At 44.5% G+C, this 23779-nt stretch overlaps 1 protein-coding gene across 2 annotated transcripts in view; it reads left to right on the plus strand.

Annotated features, from left to right (window-relative positions):
• Window positions 1-23779, plus strand: part of Thsd4 (thrombospondin type 1 domain containing 4) — a 573943-nt gene that overhangs the window by 382259 nt on the left and 167905 nt on the right. The window contains exon 1 of one of the 2 annotated variants that reach the window (XM_028861990.2): window positions 6150-6900. The exons of the other annotated variant lie outside the window; for it this stretch is intronic. Coding sequence (XP_028717823.1) covers window positions 6829-6900 — 72 coding nt within the window. The 5' untranslated portion in view covers window positions 6150-6828. Of the gene's footprint in view, window positions 1-6149; window positions 6901-23779 lie in introns of those variants that run through there. 2 annotated transcript variants of the gene reach the window in all.

Here is a 23779-nt window from a genome sequence, read left to right on the forward strand (position 1 = left end):
TAAAGTGAAATATTTAGAGAGGAAAATCCACTGTGAATTTATTCTTAGTAAGACAGAAGTCACAAGGTATCAGGGATGTGGTTTTAGACCTCTGATATTTGTGTCTCTCGCTCTTACATTTCCCCTTGTCACTTTGGTGTTCCCTGACATCGTTCTGGATGCTCACCTGTCACCTTTACCTTTCCCGATGTCTAGGATGAACTGTTAGACCTGTCCACTCATCATCAAGAGTTTCCTGGGCCCCCATTCCCTTCCTCAGCCCACCCAAACAAGGCAGCCTATGCTGAGTCTGGGCATGGGCACAAAGACACGTCAGCTGTCATAGAGGGCCACTCTATGCCTTGATTCATTAACAGTTACCTCAAAGGATGGTGGTAAATGCTACACTGGGAGTGGTCAGAGGGGACACCTGGAGACAGGACACAAGGTCACTGCCCTCCATTGGACAGGGAGCCTGATGAGGTGTGACTCCTGGGAAACATGGCACCTAGGCAAGTTGAGACTGAGCGGGACTGGTATGTAGTAACTCACTTTGACTGTTAACTATTGTCATTACCATTTCCCCATTTTTATTTAACTTTGAATAGCAATGTATTCATGCTCGAAAGTTCAGTGCGGAGGGATATACAAATGCTTGCCCATAGAAATGCTAGGTGATTTAAAATTTTGCTAACGACCACACTGAAAGAAGTGAAATGAAGTTATTTAATTCTGTACTTTATTTAACCCAGTGTTAACAGTGACCACACACTGCAAGCTGAACTCTGCATTTCAAGTGCCCAGGTCTCCACAGGTGACTAAGCATCTGTCACATGAGACAACACAGATATATGGTAATGCATCCCCTCGTATTTTCACCCTGAAGCTCTCCCTCCAGTTAGCCACTGATAGCTAACTATCGTGTGTAACTGCGGATGATTAATACATATATGAGCACCTAGAAGCATGTACACACGAGTTGTAGGATGCCAGTCACTCTGTTGCCTACCCTTTCTTTTTCACTTTATAGTAAATCTTAATGGTTCCTCTCATTACATAGGAAGCACCCACAGTGGATTTTTTTTGTTTTAGTTGCTGCAGAGAGCAGGGTGTGGTGGGCCACTCTCAGGAACCTGGAGACTGAAACCTTAAGGCCAGACTGGACTTCAGAGCAAAACCCTGTCTCAAAGCAACAACAGAGCATTGGGGCAAAGCATCTCATTTTGTGAATGTCACAAGTTGTTCTCTTTGTCCCTCCCGATGGCCATTTAAATGGTTTCTGACACTTAGTGCGCCCAAACAATCTGAGCTGAACTTTCAGAGGCCGTGAGCCTCGGGAGCTCAATCAGCGAGACTTGAAAAATGACATTCTGGAAGGAGCCAACGTGGAAGCAGGCATGGAACCCAGGGACATGTGGTAGTTTGGGGGTGGTTTCTTGTGGATAAAGTGGCTGGAGAGTGGAGTGGCTGTGAACAGAGGCAGAGGGAGGCAGCTGGGAGGGCAGAAGACCATGGGTCATAGTTGTCATCTAAGGGGTTTGGGCACCATCCCTAAGGGAGAGCCATCGAAGAGGCAGGAAAGTATAAATGAGCTAATAGGAGAAGGCAGCAAACCGTCCACACTGGTGAATTCTGTTTTCTACATGTAGAAAGTATGAGGGAAACAGAAAAGTCATGCCAGAACACTATAGTAGCAATTTACTGCAGGGAGGATCTCAGATGGATGCTAAAATTGCTCAAACTCTAAGCAGAAAGGGTTATTTGCATAGCCTCAGAACATCTCTCCAAATATTTATTAGAGGGGTGACGCTTTTACCACATGTCCGAATATTCTTTGATACATCCTCCCCAGGAAGTGGGCTTGATTCCACTAGACTCACAGACACATTTATAATGAGTAGAATTTGGAAAGGAAAAGGAATTAATAGTCATTTTACTCAGGGAGAAACCTGGCTGGTAGCACTTTCGCCACATCAGTCAAGGTAAACATTGTCTGCAGTGCATCACGGTGAGGTTGTGCATCCCTGCCCAATGTAGTCTTGGGCATGTCACCTCCATGGTATTCTTTGCTCCAACTTGTAATTCTGGGTTGGGTTCTGAAGCAGGAAATAGAGATTTTGTAGGAAAAATCAAAAACAAATCCACAGCTAAGTTATTATTATTGCACAGTGGTAACAGCTTGTTTGCTTTTTTGTTGTTGTTTTGTTTGTTTGTTTGTGAGTTTGTTTGTTTGGGGTTTTTTGGGTTTTTTTGAGACAAGGTTTCTCTGTGTAACAGCTCTGGCTGTCCTGGAACTCACTCTGTAGACCATGCTGGCCTGCAACTCACCGAGATCCATCTGCCTCTGCCTCCCAAGTGCTGGGATTAAAAGCATGCGCTCTCCCCCACCACACACACACACACACACACACACACACACACACACACACAGTTTTAATAACTGCACCCCAGCTATTTACGACACTAACATTAGGAAGAACTAGTTTTCATCTCCCTATGCAACTATTCTGTTCATGTTGAATTACGTCTGAATATTTTTCTGACATAAAAGGTTTTGAAAATCAGAAGAACAGCATGGTGAGCCTTGTATTTTACTGGTACTTTTACTGGAGAATACTGGAAGGAAAAAAGGGGGTGACCAAAAAAAGTCACAGTGAGATGGTGGAGGGCTGGAAGGGAGCAAGAACAGCAGGGCTCCAGAGAAGTGGCCAGACAGGATCTCTGTATGATCCAATGGTGGTTTAAATAAAGAAGGGAGGGATTGGGAAGAACGGTGTCATCACCTTCGTCAGCCTCTGGAATTACATCAGCAATGCTGTTGTACAAAATGACATCGTTCTTGGAGAGATGACAAGAAACAGGAGGAAGAATGGGTTTTCAGGGACGCTGTTCTGTTTTTAGACCTGTTGAATTTGGGATACAGCAGGGAAATAGACCTATGCCCTGGACAACTGCATCTGTGGGTCTGCAGGTCGGGGGGACGTCCTGGCTGTAACTAGCCAGGGGCAGCAATGAGTATGTAAAGGGTGCTTGAGGACCAGCCTTGTAAACTAGGGAGCTGGCCCAAGGAGAGCAGCTGTAGAAGGGAAATGGCCTGGGACACAGATATTTAGAAGCTCAGCCCCAGGAGGTGTCATGGAGACTGGAGGGTGTCCAGAAAAAATGGTGGCAGTGTTGTTCTGCCATTGAGAGATGGGTTCTAGTAGTGGGGTGCGGATGTTAGGACCCGAACACTGTCCCTCCCATCTACCCATGTGCACAGTGAACGGCATGGCTCAAGTTAGCACAGCAATGCTGTTGTTAGGGTTAGATTAGACACAGCCCGAATGTTGCCGTGTCCACGGTGCTCAAAGAATGCTGATAAGGAAGAGGAAACTAGGTAGGGGTCTCCAGGGAACTATGGAAGAGAGCGATCCGAAACGGGCATTCACGTCACTCCACTACGATGGCCGGTATCAGGAGATGGGAAATGACAGGCACTGGCCAGGGAGGAAGGAAACCTGATGTGTACTACATCACCTTTGTGTATTTCAGGTAGAAATGTCAGAGGTGCAACCACCATGGGACACAGTGTAGCCAATCCTCAGCAAGTTAAACATGCAGGTAGGGTACGCTGAAGAGGCAGTCAGGAGGGTCATGGGAGTCGCCCTAGGATTCAGCAATTCAACTTTCAGATTTAGATCCAGACAAACTGAAAGCAGGATTCCAAAACAGACTCGTCCACCTGTGTTCTTTGCAGCGTTATTCGCCTTCGCAGAAGCGTACAATGCAGTGTATCTATACAGTTGAATATTAATCAGCCTTAAAAAGGGATGAAGTTTCCATATATGCGGCAGCATTAGTAAATTCTAAAAACAGTACATGGTGTGAAATAAGTCAGCGAGAAAGGGACAAAGTGTGTCATCCCATGTCTGTGAGTAGACAGTCTTAAAGATTAGGGGTTGCCAAGGACCAAGGGGAGGGGGATGTAGGGAGAGAGGGTTTAATGCTTACATGAGTCCTGTTAGGATGACAAAAGAGTTCTGGGAACAATAGTGGTGAGGACTGCACAGTATGGCGAGTGTTTCCAATGCTGCTCAATTGCATAATGAATGATGGTTAAATCTGAAGTTGGGTATCGCTTACCACAACATTTCTTTAAAGGGCATCATGGTTAGTGCTGCCAAGAAGTCACATAAGGGCTAAAAACATGACCTCTTGTGCTTTGCGACAGAAGGACCACTGGTACTATTTCCAGAGCTCCTGCGACAGGGGAGAGGTGACAGAAATCACCTTGCAGGATTGGAGTAACAGCCTCAGTTGGAAAAAGACTTGCCCTGAAAGCCCAAGAACCTGAGTTGGGATCCCCAGAACCCGCATGTAAAGCCAAATGCATTGACACAAGCCTATGACCTCAGCGATGGTGAGATAGGAGGCAGAGACAGGCAGATTCCCGGAAGCTTGAGGGCTAGCCAGCCTGGCCTGCCGGGCAAAGTTCCAGGCCAATGAGAGACTGTATGTACAAAGAGACAATATGTACCAAGTTCCAGGCCAATGAGAGACTATATGTACAAAGAGACTATATGTACAAAGTTCCAGGCCAACGAGAGACTATATGTACAAAGTTCCAGGCCAATGAGAGACTATATGTACAGAGAGACTATATGTACAAAGTTCCAGGCCAACGAGAGACTATATGTACAAGTCAAGTTTACTGTGGCATGGCCACATCTATCGTGCTCATTCGTTGTGATGGTAGTTAAGTAGCTGCCACAGAGACGACCATATGGTTTGCAAAACTGAAAATATTTACTGCCAAACCCTCTGCAGGGAATTTCCCAACCCCTGGCTAGGAAACATCCCTGGTCTTTTAAGGAGCTGGGCTTAAATAATGCCTGCACTTTGGCAGACCACTGAGTCAGTAACAGTGCCTCCTCTAATAGGAAGCAGAAAAGACTCAGTGTGGACACATAACAATGAATGGGAAGGGAGAGGGTACAAAGGCAAAAATTAAATTAAGATAAACCTACTTATTTCTCTCTTTTCTTGTCTTTCTCCTTGTTCCTTTCTCCTCTAATAGGAAGCAGAAAAGACTCAGTGTGGACACATAACAATGAATGGGAAGGGAGAGGGTACAAAGGCAAAAATTAAAATTAAGATAAACCCTACTTATTTCTCTCTTTCTCCTTGCTCCTTTCTCCTTGGTCACGGTGGGCAAATGATAGCTTGAAGAATGATGGTTGTGGAGGTAAGGGTGGAACAAGGGAATCCCAGGTGTCTTTGCCAGCAGACCGTATGGGAAGCAGAAGGGTTATAAGACCTGATACCTGATCTTGGGCTCCGAATGACCACCAAAAGGGAGTTTGTGGATAGGGGACCGTAGCACCCTCCTTTCTCTTATTCTCTGGCAAGAGGAATTCTAAGTGCTTTTCACCCAAGCCTTCCCAGAAGTCTCACTAGTAAATCATCATCGCATGGCCCTTGATGCTAAGAGGCTGCAAACTGTAGTTAGTTAGAGTAAGCAGTTCCTCATTCATGCAGGATTATGCCCATAACCCGGAGCTTTCAAACATTTGTTATTTTACTTTCTGGGACTGAGTTTTGAACTTGCATCAGACCAAAGACAAAGCCAGGGTCTCTAGTACTTCTATGGCACAAACTACGCCAAGTTGTAAGCCAATGTGACCTATGTGTCTTCCTAATCATTAGGTGACATTTCCCCCATTTCACAGGAGGGGCCCCTAGAACACACTGGGTCTGATGTTGCCCTATTCTCCCCGGCCACCAACCCCTCAGAATGCTTTTGTATGCCTCCACAGGCAGAATCCAATCCTTGGTGGATTGAAACCCACTTTGGACCTTGACTCATACTAGGATAGAACAAAGCTGGTTTCTGGAGCTCAGCAGATCTGTGTGAGGCCCTGTGCTCCTCATGTGCCCCAGTCCCACTCTGATGGTCCCTCTGATCCACTAAGGTGGAGTCTTCTTTCTCCAAGAACATCCTTGCATCCCACAGGTTATTCTTGACAGTGTAGCCACCCAGAGTTCACTGGTCCACACTTTACCACTTATTTTTATATCCTCATCAATAATTCTTTGTTATCCTGGTTTAGGCACAGTGACCCAGAAATGCAGCAAGGGGAAATACAGTTCCCATCCATTCATGCTCATGTGCCAAGCAGGTGGCACTCTGGTGACCTCTATGCTTTCCAGGCTGCCTTTGATAATGGAGTCTTTGCCTAGATTTCTGCACCCATCGAATCAGATGGAAAGGAATGTAGAAGCTATCCACTCACCTCTTGACTTAGGACCAGTGAGGAAAAAAAAAAAAAAGGAACTATATCCCAGAGAGGGCTGGCAACTTGTGTAGGTCACCCAGCCCTCCAGACTCAGACCCAGAGGTAAGAAGGCCCTGGGTTTCCTGGGTCTCCAAGCTGCCAGCCTGCAGCTCTTCCTCCTGCAGCCCACTGCCTCCTGCCTGCCTCAGTGGAGGAGGCAGAGCCATCCCCCGCGTTAAGTGCTTACCTTGGAGCCCTTTTCATGAATGAGGCCAGATGCAGCCTCCACATTGATCATTTCTGTCCCTCCCCTTTTCTGCTTTCTGTTAAAGGCAGCCCCCCAGCTCCCAGCTGGCTCCTGTCCCCTCCCCCAGCCAGGAGAAGTTATTACATGAAGAGATCAGCTTACCAGTTTTCTTCAGAGCAGAGGCTGAGCTCGGAGCGCGGGGTAGTACAGTGAGGGAAGGAGCCGGGGAACCAGCGCAGTGCCTACAGAAGTCCAGGCTGGAATCCCAGAGCCACAAGTGCATCTGCTAGCGTTCGCACTGGGCGGCCGGCTTCTCCTCCAGGGTAGCTCTGAGTCTGGGTAATAATGTTTGTCAGCTACCTGTTATTAACATTGTTCCACACTGAGACAGCAGTGTTAGCAAGACCTGGGGGAGAGGTAAGCCAACTGCACTATCTCGTCAGAAGTTCTGTTTTTGTCTGCATTAAATGTCCCCTTCCATCTACGAAGAGGGACCAGGGAATAGGGTTCTTGGGGTGTGCAAAGATTAACGCTTTTTATGACTTTTCTTTAGGCTTTTCTTACAGGGAAACTTTTCTTCTTGAAGGATCCTGTACTTACTAAAACCTTGTGCTGAGCCTGTCCATGCAGTTACCACCCTGGGGACCTGGCATGGCCTGGGTGACAGAAACCTATGGCATGCATGCTTCTGCTGTTTGCAGGGGTCAGGGCAGGGAGCGGGGGATGCATGTCGGATTCCAGTAGGATCTATTACAGATGCAGGAAGGACATTGCCTTCAAGGCATTTGTCCCCCTGTGCCTCAGAGGGGATCTGCATGCGTGAGAGATTGCCTTTCTTTCCTGCCTCCCTCCGTGCCCTGCTTTTCTCTCTCTTCGCTTTGATGTGCATGGGTAAACCTGTGTTTCACTTTCTGTCATGAGTGTGGAGAGGGAAAGCGGCAGCCAGCAGGGGGGCTACAAGTGTGCCTGGGTCTGCCAGAAAAAGGAGGCATGGTTTAAGGTCTGTGGGGACAGCTTCTTATTGGTCTAGCCCGTGGTTTTGCTGGGTATGTTTCTGAACATGACTGATGCCTCCAGGAGCCAATTTTCATGCAGGCAGAGCCTGAAGTATTGATCACTGAGCAGGGAGAAAGGAGCATTCAGTGTCTCCAGCCTGCCCTGCAGATGAGCCGGCACCAACGTTCCCTCTTCCTCCATTCCTTCACTACTAACTCTGAAGGAAAGCCTCCCAGACTGGAGCAATGCAAATACAACCTTTGTCCTGAACTCATCTTCCTCTTCGAAAAGCCTAGTGACCGTGTATATCTTTTAAAAGGGCCACGAGGCCGCTTCCCAGCTTGGCCTTTTGTTCACCTTCAGGAGCCTAGTGAGTCCTGAAAGCTCATGTAATGGCTCTTCTCCCTTCCATGCTTAGGATGTGCTCCCCAACCTATGCCCATGCTGCAAGATTGAGGCAGGTTCCACGAGCTTCCAGCTCCTGGGTCATTTGTCCTAGGCTTTTCGCCTGGTCGTTACCCAAGCCCTCTGTGCTGTGGGTAGTCTCCAGGGGAACGGAGCTCTTGAGAGGGAAGTGGAGATGCCCAGTAGATTAGGAATGCTGAAAGCCGAAAGCAGACCGTCAGCCTCTGCTTGGAGTTGAAGTTTGCAACTTCCCCGTTGATTTTTTTACTGTGTGGAGTAAATGACAAATGGGCCCACCTCGCTCAGCCCGGAGCACTTAAGCAGGCGAGAGGAAAGCTCATATGGAAAATATTTCTATCACCGCTGCCGACACATCTGGTCAGGGGAGACCTCCGTACTGAGCAAATCACGGCCCTGCCGCCGCCCCTCCGCGGTGTGCCAATTACTCTTATTAACAGCCAGGCCGAAGGCAGGCTTCAGTTACCTGCCCACAATGGGCTCCTGGGGAGGGCCACTCGGGAATGCATGTCCTGGAGCCTCTTACACAGGCCAAGGGCTCTGCTTTACCTCACAGTCAGCAAAGGGGGGAGGGAATGAGAGCGGAGCACACGTACAGGCACACCCTTGCTTTGATGGTGTACGGAAAGTGGGACCAAACTGGCTTTGGGGTTCAAGTGTGTACGCTCAATCCGAGCAGCTAGAAAACCCAGAGAGAGGTAGCGAGATGCCTACTCTGCCACCCCTGGCACTGCACGGCTGTGCCATAGAAAGACTCCCCTGTACCTTTTCTTTATCTTTGTGTGTGCATATAAGGGTGTGGGTATTTCTGGGCAGTTGGCCCTGTAAAGGCCTGCACAACTGGGAAATGGTATAACTAGGATTCCTTTTGCTTGTTGGACGTGAAACGATGAGGAAGGGACATGACTGGGTCCCCCACCCCTTAAAAGAGAATGTCAGTTATATAGAGCTTTGAAGTATGTGGCATTTTATAGGAGCGTCTTTTTTATTGCCGTGTTACTTACAAATGCGTACTTATAAACATGTGGCGGCGTCCTTAAGTCACCACAGTTTTCTTTCCTCCTGCCTGCCCATGGGTTTTCTTGCAGGTTCTAATTATCTTCCCTTTGCCTGTTCCTTAAAACACATAGGAGGAAAGGGAAAAGGGGAAGCAGGCGTTGTCCACCCGGGCTGCCGAGACGACTGTGTTCTCAGCCCAGGGCTGTGAGCCAAGCAACAGAGCTGGGACCAGTTTGCAGAACCAGTTGTTGTCTGGGGTGTGAAGTCTTTCCAGATAAATGGGGGCCTGGAGGTCCACAGGTGGGGGAAGCAAGTGTATGCAGAGGAAGCCTCAGTTGGCTGGCACCGTGGGCATAGGTACTTGTCATTCAAGGACAGAGCAACCTGGTATTAGGTCGGTGCATGAGTTGGAAAAAAGCTGTTGTTGCCTTTGTTTCTTGGTTGCCATGGCATTGAACTCTGAGCGTTTGGGTCACTAGAATGTCTTTGCCCCTGACAAGATCAGAATAGTAGCCGTGTACACTTGTACACAGTGGTACATCCTCTGAAGGACTGTAAAACACTTGTTGAAGTCAGGCTGGACTTTCAGTGCATTTTTAAAACGTTTTGTATTTATTTGTCCTTTTGAGGGGGGTGGCGCGTAGGCATATGCACATGAGTGCAGTGCCCACAGGAGCCAGAAGAGGGCATCAGATCTCCTGAAGCAGGAGTTACAGGTAGCTGTGAATCACCTGACATGGGGTGGGGATCCAAACGCAGATCTTCTGCAAGAGCAGAGGATCCTCTTAACTGCTGAACCATCTCTCCAGCCCTTGATGAGATTTTTAAACATGCTTTCTTGGAATTTAGTTCCCTATTTCCAATATTGGGCATGGAACCATGGCCCTTGCTCATGTGAGGCAAGAACTGTACCCCTGCACCCCATTCCCGGCTCTTTTGCTACCTTTGTGAGTGTGGAAAGCATGCCAGGATGCAGTGTCTGTGTGGAGACAGAGAGTGGGGCCACTGCATGTTCTTCCTTATCCAACGAGACCAGTGAGGTCCTGTTGTGTTCAGGGAGGAGGAGGTAAGGGCAACCAGAAGCCCGCAAGGGGCCGTGTACTGTGCTGAGACCATGTCAAAGGACGTTACTTTAATTTTGGTAAAGCAATGTGGCAATACCTACCCAAATTAAAATATATATATATTTGGTCTGCTAATGGTTGCAGATTTTCCTTTTGTGGTGATGAAAATGTTTTGGAATTAGGTGGTGTTGGGGTAGTTGCACAACTTGGTGATTATACTAAAAACCACTGATGGTGGAGAGAGAGAGAGAGAGAGAGAGAGAGAGAGAGAGAGAGCGAGCAGGTAGGCATGCCTGTGTGTACATGGGTGTGTGTGTGGAGGTCAGAGGTCAATGTCAAGCATCTTCCTCTCTCTACTTTTGTTATTTTAATTTTGAGATTATAATTTTCTTCAACTTTTATTGATTCTTTGTGGATTTCATATCATGTATTCTGACCCCATTTATCTCCCTCCCCATACCCTGGCATCTGCCCTCTGTCCTTGGAACCTCCCACCCAAATCAAAACCAAACTTAAAAGAAAAACCAAAAACCAAACAAAACCAAAGAAGAAGAATCTGTCATGGAAGCTATAGTGTGGCCCTCTGAGTCACACAGTTTACCCTTTAGTCCATTCATCTTGCAAGTGTTGTTCATTACCATGAGTCATCGGTCTGGCTGGAGGCCTCCCGTTCCTGCCACACCACCAGTAATGGGCTCTCCCTGGGGCTCCTCTTGGATATCCTGTTGTCCTGTACCATAGAGATCCTGCTGTTTTGGATCTATAAGTTCATCTCCTTCACATGATCCAACAGTTCATAGATTTGGTGGATGTTGGAGTGACCAACTCATAGCCCTGGTTCTGGGCCTGGGTGGTAGCTGGGTTGGTCAGACCGCTGGCTTTCCCTCATCATCACTACCTGGGGAGCCCTCCAGCTCTGCCTCAGAGAGTTCACCCAATGCAGCCTACAGCAAGGAGCAGGACCAGTTCTCCTGCTCTCTCAAATCCGGGTCCCTCACACTCACATCACCAGAGGCAGCTCTTTGGTTTTGCCCAGGCAAGGTGCTGGGCCCACTCTCCTGATTGCTGTAGGGGGAATACGAGGGAGGGCAGGGTCAGTGTGCTGCCCAGGCTGACTGCGGGCCGACTCTCCTTGCGCTGCAGCTGGTGTGGGGCAGGGCTAGTTCTCTCACTCTAGTGACCCCAGGGTCAGCACTCTTGTCTGCCACAGGTCGCAAGGGACAGAGGAGGGAGGGCATCTTTCCTCATCCCTGTCACCTCATGGCAGACGAAGGGGGCGAGTCAGCTATCCTGCTCTCAAGCCTTCGGGGGCAGCTCATCTGTTTCCCTGACCACAGGGTCAGCTCTAGTGTGCTTCCCAGGTGAGGTGCATGCCTGTGATGAGGGGCGGGGCCATCTTTCCCAAGTGCAGGGGCGAGCTCTTCCAAGATCATACTTTAATTACATTTCTTCCCTTTCCTCCCTCCAAACCCTCCAACATACCCTTCCCTGCTTGCCTTCAAATTCATGACTTCTTTTTTTTTCACTAATTTTTAGTGTGTGTGTGTGTGTGTGTGTGTGTGTGTGTACACGCATATATTTTCCTCAATATAACCTGTTGAGTCCATATGTTGTTCCTTGTGTGTATGTGTTCAGGGCTGACCATTTGGCATTGGACAGCCAATCGGTGTGCTCTTCCCTGGGGAAGCCCACCTCTCCCACTCCCAGCTCTCCTCAGTTGCCCATAGTCCTTTGTGTAGGGTTGAGGCCTCATGGGCTTTTCCCTGTGCAGTTTGACATGTCCATTGGTGACATCCTTGTTCAGCTCTTAAAATTGTTTATTCTTTGAAAGTTTCACACATTCTACAGTATATATTGACCATATCCATTCACCCCTACCTCCCTCCAGCTCCTCCTAGTGCCCTCCATCCCATCTGCTTCCAACTTGGTGTCCTCTTATGTTTTGTTTTGTTACTAATAAATAACCTTGAGTCCAGTCAATGCTGCCTATGTGCACTGGGACAAGAACAACCTGCTAGCAGCCACATCCCCAAAGGAGAGTGACTTTCCCTTCCTTGGCAACCATCAGTTGCCAGCTACCCCATAGATAGGGGTAGGGCAGGCTCTCTCACTGAACCTGGAACCCACGGATTCAGCTAGCCTGGCCAACCAATGAGCCCTTGGGATGCTGCTGCCTCTGCCTCCGCAGTGAGATTACAGGCACCTACCACCATGCCCAGCTTTTCAACACGGGTGCTGAACTCAAGTCCTCATGCTCTGCCAGGAAAGCACTATACCAACTGAACCATCTCCCCAGCCCCATTTTCAAGGTTCCTCTTGACCCTCAGTCTCTCTTTCTTCTCTCCTCAGGTAAAACTATGGTTCCCAGTTAGGCATCCTCCATCCAGAATCATCTGTATGCGTTTATAAATGAAAGTCTGTGTGCATGTACGTATGAATGCATGTGTGCCTTCAATTTGTACATGATGACAGTTCTTCCTGTACTGACCTCTTCCTGCCTCTTAGCCTATTGCAATTGCAAGGACCTTCTAGAATGGTAAAGTTGAGCCAGAGCAATGGAAGCAAACAGTCTCAACTCCTTCCAGACTTAGCTGGGAGTGCTCTTAGTATTTCACCACTGAGCATGAGGTCTGCCAGATAGGTTAGGAAGATAATGCTGTCCATTATGAGTTCCTATCCATGCTTTTATCAGGAATGGTTGTTGAATTTTATCAAACTTTGTCCGCCTTCATCAAAATACTCATGTTCCTTTTTCCTTGGATGTGTTTACATAGTGATCATGTGATCACTATGTGATCATGGACTGTCTGTTTTTACAGTTATCAGTCTACTGATTTGCTTATTAGGTTTGATGTATTCATTACCTTTGCTACTTGATTTATGAATATTACATTGTTATCTTTTATAAATCCGTGCCATTGGCTCATGGCGATCTTTAATTGTGCTAGCCCAGAGTTTTATAAAATTCAAAAGGCTATCATCTGTTCACATGCTTTGAAACAGTTCAAACACCAGAGGAATTAACTTTTTTCTCAAAGGATTTTAAAAATGAATCGTAAAACCACCAAGGCCTTTTGTAGAGGCATGGTCTTTTGAGTAGTCATGTGTTTTAAAAATGACTCTTGTTCCTATAAAAGGTGTAGCACTTAATATGTACAGGAGAAAATGTGTACTGAGGAAGCAGATTGTAAAGCAGGATAATTAGCTGTGGACATTGCCTGGCTAACAAAATCAGGCATTCCCAGCCCTGTACACACTACCAGGTGTTCCCTCCGGCCTGTCTTCTCTCCTTCAGACAAAAAACATCACCTGGAAATGTATGGTTATCCTACCATTGTTTTAAAATGATAATCAAAGCTAGTATGTATGTGGGGGGCATGGCATACACCTATAATCCCAGCACTGGGGAGGCAGAAGCACACCAATGTTTTTGAATGCAAGACAAGTCTGGTCTACATAGCAAGTTCCAGGACAGCTAGTACTACATAGTGAGATCCTGTCTTAAATAATATAAAAATAGTGGTAGTAGTAATTATATATGTATATATCTCTAAAGGCCGTATTACTTGATTTTGTTTGGTTTTAAATTGTATAAACATGATCTTGTGACATTGTATTCAGCTTGATTTCTCACTTAACATGATTGATACATGCAGCTATGATTCTTTATTTTAGCTCAACACAGCTTGTGTATGCAGAACTTGCTATATGTAAATATAGCATCATTCTTACTATAAATACTTGGTTTTTTTTTAATTTAGGGGTTTTTTTCCTGTGTATTAGTGTTTTGCCTGCCATGTACATATGTGCACTGCATATGTGCCTGATGTCCTCAAAGGTCAGAAGAGGGCACTGGATCCCGGAACTGGAATTACAGATCATCATGAGTTACTGAATGGGTGCTGGGACTCAAACCCAGGTCCTGTGTAAGAGCAGTAAATGATCTTAACTACTGAGCCATGTCTCCAGCCGCAAATATTTGGGTTTTCTTGTTTGTCTTCCTGCTATAAACATTCTGCTATGAATGTTCTGGAACATGTGTCCTCATAAAAATCAGCAAGAATTCCTGTAGGGGATGCCTACAAGTTGCATTGATGGGTCATAGAGCATGCATTTGTTTAGCATAAGATAATGGTCATAGAGCACGCATTTGCTTAGCATAAGACAATTCCAGGCTGGCTTCTGCAGCAGTTGTGTCCGTTCTCATGTCTCCTAGAAGTGCAGGCAAATTCTCAAGGATGCATCGTCTTCCCAATATTTGACATTATAGAACAGGTTAATTTTACCGACATGTTAGGCACAAGATAGTATCAGTATGGAATTGGCATTTCTCTGACCATTAACTATTGCCATGTAACCCGTGTGTGTACACAAACTGTGCATACTTCTTCTGCGAGATGTCTAGATCTATCTCCTGGTTTTAAATTTGATTTTTGCTATTTCAGCACCAAGTTAGGGGTTCATTACATAGTTTGATTATGAATACTTTGCTTGTTATATTTAAATATGAATGTTATTTGCTTGTAATATTTTTCCCATGGCTCATATTAAAATTTTATAGTATTTTTGCCTCTACAGTGGCTCTCAGTTTTGTATGTTTAAATGTAAGCTTAATTTCTTTATGCTAATTCTTTCTGTTTCCTAAGAAATTATTTCCAAGGATATAGAGGTAATCTCTTACATTGTTTTCTAAAATTATCAAAGTCTTGCAAATCATATTAAAAAAAACATTGAACTTTATTTACCTTCCAGCGTTTGTATGTTGAGTATATTCCCCACCCATATTTCTCTGCCCTCCCTTTTCTCCCCTCTCATCTCTCTTGTTGGTGTCCTCTGTCCTCTAGATAGTCACACACACACACACACACACACACACACACACACACACACACACACACACCTCCCTAAGAACCACAAATGAAGGAAAACAAACTGTAGTAGGTTTATTCACTTAATATGGTGATACCCAGAACTGATTTTCCTAAGTTCTGTGAATAAAAATAAAATTTTCATTGTGTTCTTCACTGATTGGCCCATTTATTGAATACTCTCCTGTTCAGTCAGTATATCTACACCAAATGTACAGTGCTACCTCTGTCCACTATCAAGTTCTCATGTGTGTTTTCCTCAGTCTCTGTGTCCTCTGTGACCACCTCTCTGCCTTTGCATTTATAACTAAAGTTCTTAGTTCCTCAAGCTTATAGCCAAGCTCACTCTGTAGAGCCAGCCTCTCCATCTGGCTCTCGGGAGTTGCCATAGCTTGATGTCAATATTTGCTCTTCCTAACGAAATTTGCAGTGGTATTGTCAGTTTTCCTTGAAAAGCCCTTGGAGATTTTTGTCAGACCTATATTAAATCTGTAGTTCTGTATGAGGACACTGATGTCACTTAAACATTGAAACGTTCTATCTATGAACATAGTATATCCTTCACATTTGTTTATGTCTTTAAAGATTTTCAAGAAAATGTAACTTTTTTTAGTTTCTAAGTATATAATTATCTGTAAATAATGACCATTTTACCTTTTTCAATTCCTATATGTTGCTACTGAAAACAGCTTACTATAAATTTTTTGCTTGCACACTTTGTCAGTTTGATAGTATCTTTTCAATTCCTACTCTGTCAAGATAATGAACTTTTTATGACTAGGTGTTGATTTTTTTTTTTTAGACAAGTTCTCAATATATAGCCCTGGCTGGCCCATAATGCTTTACATAGACCAGGCTGACCTTTAACTCATAGATAACTGCCTGATTTGCCTCCCTAGTGCTGGGATTAAAGGCATGCTACTCCACCCCTGGCTTTAGGTATTGGGTTTTATTTGATATTTTCTGTCTATTGAGATAATTTGGTCCTCTTTCATTAATCTGTTAGTGTGAAAAATTGCTATTTTGGTTATATCTGTGAGTCTTTAATGGCCGAGCCATCTCTCCAGCCCATATCTTGTAAGACCTCATATATGATGGTTATTTTTCACTCTCGTGTTTTAAAAAATTGACATGACCTGTGTATTATCTAATTTAAAAAAAATAAGTATGGAGAGTTAGCTCTATTTTCCTAATCCCAATTTAACTTCTAACTTGAATATATTTTGGTCAGAAAATGTGATGTCTGTGATTCTGAGGTGTTGAGAGTCATTGCTTTTTGGCTTGTTTTATGGACAGATTTTCTGAAAACATTATGAGAGTTATTTGAGGAAAATGTTCAGTTTGATGCATATTTTTTTATAATTGAGTACTGGAACTTTAAGAGCATACTTTTATAGTTTTATGTAGTGGGTAAGAGGGTAGGAGAAATGTACTTGTTTGTAATGAAGTATTAAGATGCGCGTGTGTGTGTGTGTGTGTGTGTGTGTGTGTGTGTGTGTGTGTGTGTGTATGCACCTGTGTATGGAGAGCAGAGGTCAGTTTTGGCCATCATTCCTCAGGAGCTATCCCCCTGGTTGTCTGAGACACAATTTTTCACTGGGACCTGGGGCTCAATAATTTAGAGGTCCCCTGGCTTTGCCTCCCTAGCAATGAGGGTCCCTAAATTGTCAAGCCCTGGATTCCAATGAAAGTATACCACTGAGCTCTGCTTTTCACACGGGAACCAAACTCGGGCTTTCCTGCCTATGCAACATGCATTTTGCCAATTGAGCTGCCTCACTGATGGTCTGTTAAAATTTTCATTGATGCAATAATTGTACCTATTTGTGGAATACATGCAATTTGTAATGAGCAGACCAAGATACTTGGTATATGCATTCCCTCAAATATTTTTCTTTTCTTTGTACTGGGAGTTTTCAAAATCCTTTCTATTAGCATTTTGGAACTATACAATTAATGTCAACCATAGCTATCCTACTGTGTTGCAGAATCTTAGAACTGTTCTTCCTATCCACTCACATTCCTGTCTCTATCAGCCAGCCTTCCTCCACCCCTCCCACCCACCCGTTCTAGCCTATGATAACCAGTATTCTATCTACTTTTATGAGATCCATTTTTAAACTCCCACTGATAAGGCAGCCCTTGCCTCTTGGTACCTAGCTTGTTTCCCTTAACGTAATGTTCTCCAGCCCCATCCAAATTGCTGTAATGGCAGCTTTCGTTCCCTTTAGCTGAATAATACTTCACTGTATGTATATGCCACATTTCCCCTACCCATTCATCCACGACTGAATACCTAGGTTGATTCCTTTTGTGAATGGTGCCACAATAAATAGGGATGCTTTGATGTGTTCATTAAATCAAGGTTATAGATAAAATGGCCCATGCCTACTGTATCTTTACTAGTGTTTGTCTTTGGTATTTGAAGGAAGCTTGTTGAGATCTCCCACCAAATTCTTTACTGGCCTGAAAAGGGATGGGCCATGGTTGCTGTCTCATGAGGTCATTCTGTTCTTTGTGCTGAAGGCCTCCTCCTCATTGTAACTGTTGCTTCTGAGTCTAGAATGTTTCCATGTTTGCAGTGGTCTATCTGGGTAGTCCCTTCCACTGAGGCTTCTTGCCAACATAAACTCTCACATCCAGAAATTCCTCAGAGTTTTATCTGCTGACCACATCCTTTCTTGTTTTATAGTTGTTGTTACATGTGTATCTTTCCTGCCATTCCCAGGGAAACTTTGAAAGGGAAGAGGAAGACAAATACCCTTGTCCAACCCTGTAAGATGTATGTGGGTCCTTTTTTCCCCTCCAAACAAAACTTTATTGGAGAAACAGTTTTTACACCACTGTTGTCTCATCTACAAAATAGGGTGATGGTAATATTGATCTCAGAAGGTGTTAATATAAAACTGTATAATGTAATAATATAATTAATATCATGCTAGTATTAATAAGATGGTGTTGATGGAGCGTGGTAAACTACAGAGGTTTATGCAGATGTGAAGAGTGGCCTTTGGCATCTCTCTTTAACTTTTCCTTTCCGCACACATGTACCATAGGAAAATGGCCAATTGTGTCTGAGATATCATGAGAAGCTCAATTAAAATTCAGTTTGCACTTTTTGACAGTATCACTTGCCAACAAACTACTGGGCATATTAGTACAAAGTCCTGTGTTTTGAGGCTGGCTGGATGGCTCAGTTCATAAATTGTTTGCCTTGGAGCCGTGAAAGCCCGACTTCAATCCCCCAAACCCACATAAAAATGCCTAGTAGCAGGCACTTGTAATCCCTGCACTGGGAAGGTGGAGATTGACAGAAGGATCTCTGGGAGAGATGCTCCCCACCCCCGACTCCCCATACCCTGCCCATCAATACTGAGGCAAGTGGAAGGGCTGGCCCTGAGCTCATAAGATCTGGAGAGCTGTCCCTGCCCCTCATCAGCTGCAGCACTCTGGAGAGTGGCCCCTACACCGCCTCTGGGCAATGTAACAGAGCTGTTTCTGAAGGTGTAGGTGTGAGAGCCGACTCTGAAGACAGGAAAGCCAGAGAACTGGCCCCGCCCCTTCCTCATAGCTGCAAGGGTGAACTACAGAACCAGAGTTATGTATTGGCCCACCCCAACATCCACCCCATCTTGACCTGCTGGAGCACAGTGGGGGGGGGCACAGGGTGTCAATCCATGACACAGGGCAGCAACGAGGTGTCCACGAAGAATCCCGGTGAGGGTCCAGTGTCGATAGTACAGCAGAGACCTGGGGCCTCAAACCAGACCACTGATACTTTTTGATGAACTCCTGCATGTAAAAATGTATGGATAAAGGGGTTTACTGCGTGACTCACTGGGTCACACTGTAGCTTCCATGACGAGATTTTCCTCTTCTTCCTTCTTTCTACTTTTTTCTTTTTTTCCTCTTAAATTTTATTTTGTTTTATTTTGAGGTGGACAGGGAGATGAGTAGGATTGGGAGGCTTAATGTGAAAGACACAAAGGATAAATTTTTTTAAAGGCAATTTGAGGAGGGGAGAGTTTATCTGGCTTACAGGTTATAGCTGATCAAGGGAAACCAAGGCAGGAACTCAGGGCAGAAACCTGGAGGCGATAACTAAAGCAGAGACCATGGAGGAACACAAATTGCAGGCTTGCTCGGCCTGATTTCTTATACAGCCCAGGACTACCTGCCAGGTATACCACTGCCCACAGAGAGCTGAGCCTCCTCTGCCAACCATCAGTCAAGAAAATGCCCCACAGACACAGGCCAGTCTGTTGGAAACATTTCTCAACTGAAGTTCTCTCTTCTCAGATGACCCTGGAGGTAGTTGACAAACAAGTTGACAAAAAACTAACCAGTACACACCTGTATATATACATACACATACATACATATTTACATACGTACACACTAACCAGTACATACCTGTATATATACATACACATACATGCATATACATACATACACACTAGCCAGTACACACCTGTATTTATACATACATGCACATACATACATATTTACATACGTACACACTAGCCAGTACACACCTGTATATATACATACACATACATGCAGATACATACATATTTACATACGTACACACTAACCAGTACACACCTGTATATATATACATACACATACATGCACATACATATACACTAGCCAGTACACACCTGTATATATACATACATGCACATACATACATATTTACATACGTACACACTAGCCAGTACACACCTGTATATATACATACACATACATGCAGATACATATTTACATATGTACACACAAGCCAGTACACACCTGTATATATACATACACATACATGCACATACATACATATTTACATATGTACACACTAACCAGTACACACCTGTATATATACATACATGCACATACATACATATTTACATATGTACACACTAACCAGTACACACCTTAATATACATACACATACATGCACATGCAGACATATTTATATACATACACACTAGTCAGTACACACCTTCATATACATGCACATACATACATATTTACATATGTACACACTAACCAGTACACACCTGCATATACATACACATGTATACATATTTACATACGTACACACACACATACACACACACACACTCACCGTGCACACACATGCATTTTAAAAAGTCATGTTTTATAGATAAAAGTATTATTGTCTAAAAACAAATCCTACCATGGATTGCTTTTCTTCTTTTCGTTTTCTTTATGTTAACTATTGACACTCATACTCAATTAGCCATTTCTCCTTCTAAAAGATGTTTTGACTTAATCCTATTTGCTGATTCAGCCGATTATATAAATTTATTTACTTTAGCTTAGAAAGTTAATATGAATCCATAGAAAGAATGCTGCAATTTCAACACAGGCATATTTAAAGGACAAAATGAGTATTTAATGTGAAACAGAGTGGTTTATATTAAAATATATTGAAGTTGGTCAACCTATATTTTTTTTTCTTATTTCTACATTCCCACAAAGCAAAATGAACAACTCTGAGTTATACCCAATGTCTATGTCTTGAGTACTTTTGTGTATGGAAGGTTTCATGTTGTGTGTTAGAAATACCTAAAGGTAGACCTGAGTGACCTCCAAAGGTTGGCACTAAGAAGTATGTTAGTTAGAGCTGTCATGTGATGTGAGTAACTCTAAATGTAAGGGTCAGGACCAGTCCTGCAAAGGAAACAGTATATGAGGTGGGACTGAGGAATGCTTAGAAGTGCCATAGGCAGATACTGGGGAGGCATCCTCGGCCTCAGGAACAATATGCACAAAGAAAGTATTGAGTTGGGGAAAGCAAGGGCATATTTAGACAATGGCAGTTTTGTTCCTCTTGGCTGGAACATTAAGTACCCACAGGAGAAGATAATGCATGTAGGCTGGAGGACATGTTGTTCACAATACAACCTCAGCATTCTAAATAAAAAGGATTGAGGGGAGGTTTTTGTGGCCAAATATACCAATTTTTGAAAGTGTTCCATGGCAGCTTGTAAAGAGAGACTTTACATTTGTAGTATAAATATAGACATGTGTAATGTTGGGCACCCATCCACATAATTATGCCATTCCCTTATTCTGTTTGGATGTGTTCTTAAATCTCCTAGGTTCTCCGAGAACTCACTAAGATTAAATGATCTCTCAAATGCACTTCGGCTTTAAAATTGTCTGAGCTACAAATGTAGAATGTGAACCCCTGAATAGTGTTAGAGCCCTCAGTACAGAGGGCACTTAAAACCCATTGGTTTGAAGGCATCCAGATCTCAGCTCGAATCACTGATCCTCTGTGTTTCTTGCTTAGCTAGGTTGCATAACTCCTTTAAGCATCACTTAGCCTCATCATTCAAGTGGGAGAATCATGTCAGCATCAGTGCTGAGGAGCTTGAGGAGAGTGCCCCCCCCATAGATGTGTTTATGCGGAGCAAATGCTCAGTGGGTGGAAACTCTCAGGGTTGCAAACAGCAATGTCTGTGTCTCTTATGCTCTGAATATGAAATGCCCCATGGACACATTCAATTACTCCTTCTGGTGGTACTCTCTTGGGATGTTCTAGAAACTTTAGCATGTGAGGCTAACCTGAGGGAACTAGGTCATTGGGGCAGGTCTTGGGGGTGTCCCTGGCTTCTCCTGGTATCTTTCTACTTCATGCCTACAGTGAGGTGAAGAAACTCCCTTGCCATGTGCTCCTACCAGCATGGCGGACAGAAGCTCTGAAACCACAAGGTAATACAAGTCCGTTGTCTTTTAACGTGTTCTTTCAGATAATTTGGTCATAGCTACACAAAAATAACTAATAGAATCTCAAAAGCCTAGCATAAGGGGAGAAGGGGAGTTAGGAAATGCTATTGGGGGGTGTCAAAGCACAGTGTAGGGTTGGAAGATGATGCATTTGGTAAAATGCTTGCTACCCAGGCCTGAAGACTTGAGTTTGAGCCCCAGGACCCACATTATTTTGAAAAGCCAGGCATGGTGGTGCATGCTAGTGATCCCAGCACCGAGAAGATAAAAGACAGATGGGTCCCTGGAGCTCATTGGCCAGCCAGTCTAGAATACTTGGTGAGAGACCCTGTCTCTAAAAACAAGTAGAAAATACCTGAGACTCACTCACACACACCAAAGTTGACCCCGGGCCTATACACCCAGAATATAAAGTCAGTGGGATGAGAGATGCTTACAGGAGTGGGAGGGGACAATCATCCCTGAGAATAAAAAGGGAAACAAAGGACCCTGGAGAGGGGAATTTTATCAGCAAGAACCCAAGATGTGCCTCCAGATTCCTTTGGCAAATCTGATGGCCATCAGAGGTTCAGAAGGAAGAGACAGGAGGAGAAAAATGTCTTGGATACTAAAGCATGGGAAGGTAGGAGTATATTGTTGCTAAGGGAGAGAGAACAAAAATGGGGTTCCTAAGGCTACAAGTTGGTCATATCATCCCAGTTGGTGGAGCACAGAGCTAGGAAGTCTGTATGATTTTCACAGCAAAGAGCCTCAGCTGAAACTTTGATTAAAACACTCTCTTCACTGGAACCAAAAAGGTATGTTAAATACAGTTCCGTTGTATGGATGACAGGGAAGGATGCATGGAGATGATCCGGTCCATTGCACCCATTTTATTAGGAGGCACAGAAATCATTGAGAAGGTTTATGGTGTGCCCAGGACCACTGCATGGGTTAGCCCCAGTTGGACAGTGAGTGGTCCAAGAGCAACTGGATCTATAGAAGCCAATTACAGTGTCTAAGACCACTGAATGAATGAAGGCTTAGGGCTCCTTGGGAGTGTCTGTGGTTTTAAATCAATGTGTTTAAACTGGAGACATTGAATGTGTTGACTGCTTTTTGTACAGAGACCTCAGCTGCATACAGTTTGTTCCCCAAGTGTGCTTACCCTGCAGTCATGGTTAGATTTGAGCATCAACCTCTTAAGATTGTTGGAAGGTAGTTGAAGAGGAAGGGAAAGGTGGATTCACACCTCTGTCTCCATTTACTCAACACATGTTCATGATCAACAGGATTCTAAACCTATTAATACCTGAAGCCAGATACACATCACAATGGTTAAGCCAAATCAAATCATTTTGGTACTTACTCCTGAGAAGGAAAGCACACCAAAGTAGAAAATAAAGTCCGTGTATGTTAATTAGTTCTAAATAACCAGGTAGTGAGTATATTCATAACCTCTGATTCGCCAAGTTTAAAGGAAGATTGTCCTTAACAGATAAGGCCTTGTCTAGTCTCAAAGGGCTAGTCTGCAGCCAGGGCTCCCTTCTTCCGGGTCACAACTTTCATTGGCAATAAATTACCCAATGGGTGAGGACATCTTTCATTCCATGTGACAAATGTACACTGAGGCCCCACCATGCATCAGCCCCCAGAGGGATCCTATGACTCACAGGTTTGAGGTAGCCTCAGCTTGTTGGGATTACGAGGGGTCTGTCCATCATCAGTCCCAGTGCTGTGCCTGTCAGACAATTCTATGATGCATTTTATTTTTCCTCATGTTATTTTGCTATATTGATAAAAAAAAAATACAGTTGTTTACTATTTCACCAAATAGGCTGTGCTGACGCTTATGCTTTCCAACGTAAAGAACTAGATGTGTGTGCTCTTTGGCTCTGTGCCGTTTCCCCGACTCAAGCCTCTGTGGGAAGCACTACAGTAAGATGCTCACTGGCACCATACCTACATTGTGCGCAGACCCCAGGACCAGACCCTGCTCCTAACAGACAGGGATGATCAGAGCACAGTATAGAAACCACTGGACCATGTATGGATCGGTATTTGGTTCTGTGGTTTTTAGGGGTTTTTGTTTTGTTTTGTTTTGTTTCTCTTAATGGTATTGAGGACTGAGCCCAGGGCCTTGTGTATGCTAGGCAAATGTTCTACCCCAGCTGTGTCCTTGGCCCCTTATATGGATATTTGGAGAAACAAAGTAAC

This window comes from Peromyscus leucopus, chromosome 7 (genome assembly GCF_004664715.2).
Source record: "Peromyscus leucopus breed LL Stock chromosome 7, UCI_PerLeu_2.1, whole genome shotgun sequence".
Classification (NCBI taxonomy): Eukaryota; Metazoa; Chordata; class Mammalia; order Rodentia; family Cricetidae; genus Peromyscus; species Peromyscus leucopus.